This window comes from Morone saxatilis, unplaced genomic scaffold, assembly GCF_004916995.1.
Source record: "Morone saxatilis isolate NCDOM2014 unplaced genomic scaffold, NCSU_SB_2.0 Contig0, whole genome shotgun sequence".
NCBI lineage: Eukaryota > Metazoa > Chordata > Actinopteri > Moronidae > Morone > Morone saxatilis.
In genome coordinates, this window is record NW_023339650.1 from 20,545,587 (window position 1) to 20,551,784 (window position 6,198).

The 6,198-nt window shown below is 42.0% G+C and overlaps 1 protein-coding gene across 1 annotated transcript in view; it reads right to left on the reverse strand.

Moving 5' to 3' along the window:
* LOC118334881 (LIM zinc-binding domain-containing Nebulette-like) overlaps positions 1–6,198 on the reverse strand; it is a 35,262-nt gene that overhangs the window by 27,258 nt on the left and 1,806 nt on the right. Inside the window, exon 2 of the mRNA XM_035671004.1 lies at positions 4,908–5,002. Within this exon, the coding sequence (XP_035526897.1) occupies positions 4,908–5,002 (95 nt within the window). The remainder of the gene's footprint in view (positions 1–4,907; positions 5,003–6,198) is intronic.

A 6,198-nucleotide genomic window follows, 5' to 3' on the forward strand; every position in this document is an offset into this window, starting at 1 on the left:
TAATTTTCTGTCAGTTGACTAATTGATTAATAAACATAAAATGATGAGAGTTTTATACCACTCTGACATCCACATTTACTAAATACTGGAGTGCTGTTGTGTAAGTTTTACATATGGCAAAGGAAACATTAAACTGACTCATTACACCTTGACTTTATACTATATACTACTAACTATACAAGCGGTCTGTCTCCACAGAGAGCGGGAAAGAATGGCTCAGACGTGCCATGTTCATTTAACAGCTCAGAGGTCATAAGGTATCCTGGTTCACAGACCAGTCATACACTACAGATTAAAACTCATCCCATGACCCGCCATAGGAGTCCATATATAGTTCTACACGCGTGTTTCTATGTGGTTTCTGTGTGTCTGTGCATTCAGGTGTTTGTTTAAACTCTTTCTGGTTGTTTTTGTCCTTCGATAAAGTCAAACATTTAAAGTGTGGTGAGTCTCATGTGCTTCTGTAATCCTTCTCCCCACTCATCCCCCTCCTTTAGGTCAGCCTCCACTTTTTGAGCTGCAGACTGGATCTTAAGGAGCACGGGACCGTGGTCATAAAATCCATAGACCTTTAAGTTCAATCTGGACTGACACACTCAGAAAGCCAAGCCTGAAGGTAACTGTGTGCTTTTTTATTATCCCACAGTTTCAAGTAAGAGTTGACTCTATCCATGTTTCCATTCATGATGTGTCCAAACGAACAAACAGTGTCCAAAGAAGTCCTAACCTTACAGTTTACAGTGAATGGAAACATCCGGCTGTTGCACACAGACATTATCTGCTAGAAGGCTTCACTTCCACTTTATATCTCCAAGTCCAACTTTCCACACTAACAGCTCATACAAGTAAGTAACATACAAGTGTACAATTTTTTCTTTAATAAGATTTTATTAACACCAGTCTGAACACGTTTTGGACTCTTTCTTCTTGCAAGTGTTCAGCAGCGTAGACGCAGAAGTTTGACGTCATTGTTTTGCCAAGTGCAACTGCCGGTTCTCGATTCCCATCCCTAATACGGCCTACACATTCCTAAAGGTAAGGAGGGACCCAGACCCTCCTGAGAAAACATTATCACTCCTACTTAAACCTCAGTAGTTAATGCAATAAAAATTACAGCAATATTTTTATTACTTATTGTAGTGAAAAAAACTGATCTTAGGAAACAAACTACTTCAGCCTCAGGTTGTAACTGAAGCAGAAAGCAGAAATGTTTATTCACCTGCAGTGAATCTAATCTTTGCACTTTACTAACCCCAACCCTTGTCACTGACCCACTGGGCCAGGATGCATGTTTCTCTGTACTCTGTTTTAAGAGGCTTGTCTGGATAATAAACCTGTATCCTAAGGAAAATGTTTTCCCGTTCCTCCACCTCACATTTAAAACAACACAGTTCAACAGCAGCGACTACAATAAGACCAGGAAGTGCAGATTCTAGTGCAGATGTTTTTACGATCCAAGAACCTCAAGAATGAACTGAAGCAACTACAGAAGAAATGAACAGAGAAGTCATACAGGGCAGAACCGTTATTGTTGTCATTGCACTGTCGACCGCAGTCTCGGCTCCATCGATGGAGACGGATCAGACGCACGACACAAAAAGCCAAGAAAAACAAAGCCGCCGGGCTTTTAGACAACACACACCAGTTGTATCACACTGCAAACGAGGAGCGTCAGAGGGAAGCCGGAGCCTCGTGGAGACGCTCTTTAATTACAGGACGCTGGTTTGTACACTGAGCGCTACATGTTACACTGAGGCACAAAAGCAAAACCCTCACTGATGAGTAAGAAACCCCTGCAGGAAGTCTCTGCACAGTAAACAAACCTGTCAGACTGACCTCACACACAGACACACAGAGGACACGAGAGCTAGCAGGCAGCGGTGGAAGAGCTCCACTACACACTGAATGTCACTGGCTTCATCTCCTCTGTGCACTCTGTTCTTTATACTATTTCTCATTAAAATACCTTGATTTTTATTTCATAAAATATCTATTAATGACAAAAGCACAATCTAAAGCCTTGAAATGACCAATAAAGCAATAAAGTATTTAAATGTAAAGCAAGTTTTACTATTTATTTTAAATGTTCTGTTTTTATTTAACAAATAACCAAAATGATTATGATTGATTTGACAATTAATTCATTGTTTTTTGCCTAACAAATCACTGAAAAAATTCATAAAATATTCTATTTTTTGTGTGCACAAAATCAATGTTTACAATTTATTTTTAATTTAAATCTAAATTATTCAACCTTTATTTTAACAGGAAAATACATTGAGGTTGAGACCTAATTTACAATATAGCCAATAAGGAAAGAACTGAAATGAATTAAATTACAATTCTTTATTGTTCATATCAAACTGCAATGCCTTAAAAACAGATTTTAAGAATAAAAAAGGTATGCCAACAATTTAAATATTGCTTCCACATTGCCCAGCACTGCAGCACACACTGAGTAACTTCTAATGCAGAAGTTGAGGACACTTGAGTTTGGAAAGTCCACTTCGAGCCTGAAACATGTGACTCAAAACTTTCAGTTTTCTTTTAAAGCAGTTGTGTTAAGTGGAATAAATAACCCTGCAGGTCCTTATTGACCTGCTGTGACATTCCTCAGCCGAGGGCAAACACACTCCAACACAGTGTGTGAAAAAAAAAAACCCCACTCTAAGGCCATTAGCTCCAGTGTGTGAGACAGCGAGCAGGGTTGGCCTGAATTAACCTACAAAGCTGTGAATACTGGAGAAAGAACCATCGTTGTGTGCAACATAAAGGTGCAGCATGTAAATGAAGTCACTGTACAATCAAACAACCTTCAGTACGAATGAATGCAGAGAAATCCATTACGCACATCAAAAGTGAACAACAGTAACTGTAGGTTATTGTACTCGAGCAGCTCGCTTGCTGAGATTCAATCTCATAAACACATAAACCTTAAGGTTGCACCTGTTTCTTAATAAACTAAATCCCGTCTGTGAATTCATATTGAAGACGCCATATTTCTGAAACATTTCGTGGCTGTGAGCGTGAATCCCGTCATCCACGTTCTCTGAAACTTGGACTACAGACAGGGACCTTTGAGCCGCGGCTGGCAGCGTTACCACAGGGTTGCTGTTTGTTTTCAGGAGGGCGAGAGAGGTCTGAGTGGAAACAAAGACGGTGTGTTCCACAAGCTGAGAGGAAACGCCTTTATAACCTTGCAGGGTCAAAGGTCACTTTAACCCCTCTGCCAGTAAGTCCACTGTTGTGAGTGTGTGTACCTGTATATATATGAGTGTGTGTGTGTGTGTGTTTGCAGAGCCAGTAAGTGCTGGTGTGTCTGACAGGAGGGTGAGGTGGACAAAGTGTGTTTTTGTTCTCTTTCACTGCTGGCTGTGATTCAAAAGGTCTTTATCTGCCACACAACGACAACAAATAACAAACTGTTCAATTTCCCTCGAGGATTTATTCTCTTTCTGCATTTCTGCTACATTAAAGAGAAGTTTATGTATCACAAAGTTATCAACAGGCCTTAAACAGTTACAATTATAAGCTTCAGCTCCCAGATCATCCACATTACAAGCAACAAGACAAGGTCAAAGGTCAAAGCCACAACCTTCCCTCGCTGCAGATACTAGCACAAGCTATAATTTACTACCAACATCCATCAAACACAGATCCAAGTTTTACTTCCTCTGAGGTTTTTTAATCTCGCTGTGTGTCTGTGAAGGTCTACATTTTTTCTTTTGGGGGCCGTAAATGGCGGTGCAGTGTGTCATGGCGTACAGATAATAACAAGCTAGAGCCTGTTAGCAGCATAGAGAAATGCACAGATCCAGAGGCTGTAAACAGAGCCAGCGCCTGGAGCGGAGCAGGGCTGGGCTCGCAACCAAAACCACTGAAAAACAACCACCGACCAAAACCATCGCTGCTATAAAAACCTGAAAGGTTCGCCTCGAAGATATGAACGGGCACAGATGCAGATAATAACACAGCAGCCAAAGGATGGTGTTTATACTCTGAGAGAGTTCATAAATAGAAAATAATAAGAAACACTTTGAAGTGACACTATTGGAGAGTGTAATTGAAATCTAGCAAGTTGACAACTTTTGTAATACAGCCAAACATAAAGTGCTACAACACAAGACAGAGCGAGCCAGCTAATATTACTGACTAGTCCAACAGCAAGAAAGTCAACAACCTTTTATTTCACAAACGACAACAAGTCGGTCCGAGAGTTACTCCCGTCCAACAGCTTCTCTCTCTTTTACTCTTCTTAGCTTCCTCCATCCATCATCCTCTTCGGCCTCTGAGCCTCCGCCATTAGCTGTGTCCACAGACGCTGCTGAGCGCAGTTACACTGCCTGCTCGCCCAGATAAAGCACTGACACAACGCCGGCGCCACTCTCCGTCAACATCCGCCCGCCCTCCTCTCGGGGCTCCGAAGCTCCTGAGCTTCCAGTGTAACACCAACACTCCCCCCAGTGCTCTGAGCACCCAACCCCAGGCGTCCAGGGCAGAATGGGCTATGCTTACTTGCTAACAGCCGCTACATCTCGTAAGTCTGTCCATCAGGAGAGTTGAGGCGGAGCAGCCGGAGGACATCAGAGGGAATATATGATCCAGTTTCACCAGACATACGTTGTGGCGTGTGACCACTGCTGTAAAGCATTACGCAAGTATCCCGAACCGAAACCGAAAGTATAGTGCAAGACCAGGCACCGTTCACCTAAACACAACTCAGTGTAGCATCAACATGAACTTAAAGCTGTTGTTTTATGGTAATAACGTTACATAACGGGGCTTTAACTGAAATTCAGCAGAGATACGTGCAAAACATTAAATAATATCTGATATTATTTACACTGTACAGAGAGAGAGAGACCCAAATGTTACACTGAGAGAGAGAGTGAGAGGTCAGGACTCACGCGTTGCAGTAGGGTTTTTTGTCGTAGCCTTTGTAGTTCTTCATGTTCAGGGTCATCTTACAAACCTCGCAGTGGAAACATCCTTTATGCCAGTTCTGCAGACACACACACACACACACACAGAGTCACATATCAATAATACATTTAATGAAAATAATCTCATCACTTATTGTGTGTTTTCCTCAGCGGATGGAGTTTGCTCAGTTGTCACGGAGATGGTGACTTATCTACGGGGCCCATCTTATAAGAAATGGTTGTATATGGGAGCAGACGGCGTCCCCTGTCTCCGTTCAAACATCTTCTCTCCACTGACTCCTCTTTTTCCTTCTGACTTACAAACTCTGACTAGATATTCACGCATACGGGGCTCCACTGGGATCACTTCGACTCCTACTTAGGTCACAATACAATACTTAGGTCATGTCATAACAGCTGAATAACTCCATAATGCAGAGAAAGGCCATGCGATGGGGCCTGAAAGTGAATGGTCTGCTGTTTCCAAGGTCGAGACTGAACCTCGACGCTCTACTTTTTGTTTTTGTGTCCGCCCCTGCTGCTGTGATGTCTCTGCACGGCACTTCTCAGAGAACTGCCTGTCAATCAAACAACATGGGCGGGGACTGCCTTCCCTTTTGGATTCTGTGCTGATGCAGTTTGACAGCTAGTGTTTAGAGAGAAGCAAAAAAATCTTTCAGGAACTAAATATAAATACAGTCGGAGGCCGGATGAAAAGTGACATTTGTTGAGATCGACATGCGACAGAGTGAAAAACCAAAACATTTGCTCCTTCAACAGATTCAGATCGCCCCTCCATCTGTCCTGCATTAGGATTATTCAAATCCTTCGAGTGAATCAGCATTAAATTATGTGTTGGAGTTGTTATTATGCTCATATGCCTTCTGTATTAATCCTGTGCTTGACTGCGCTAAAAGAGACGATGGTGTCGAACTGTAAATCTGTACAGAGAGTTGTAGCAGACGTCACCGTAGAGGCAGGAAGTTTGATTGAGATAAATACCGTGTTTCTACAGGACAACGGACAAATAAAGCTACTATTTTCTGTTTTGTTTTGCAACCACAAAAAATTGTTTTTGAGGTAAGGGGGTTGTAATCTGGTTACCGGTCCTTTAAGGAAAACATTTTAGTTTCCAAAACTTAATCTCTATTAAAAGAATAGACTAAGATTTGTTGTTGTCGTCATCTTCTTCTTCATGTTCATCATCATCAGTCACTACTATTAGTGTAGTTGTTGCTACTGTTGTTGCTGTGCACCTGTCTGTCTGTTTGTCTGT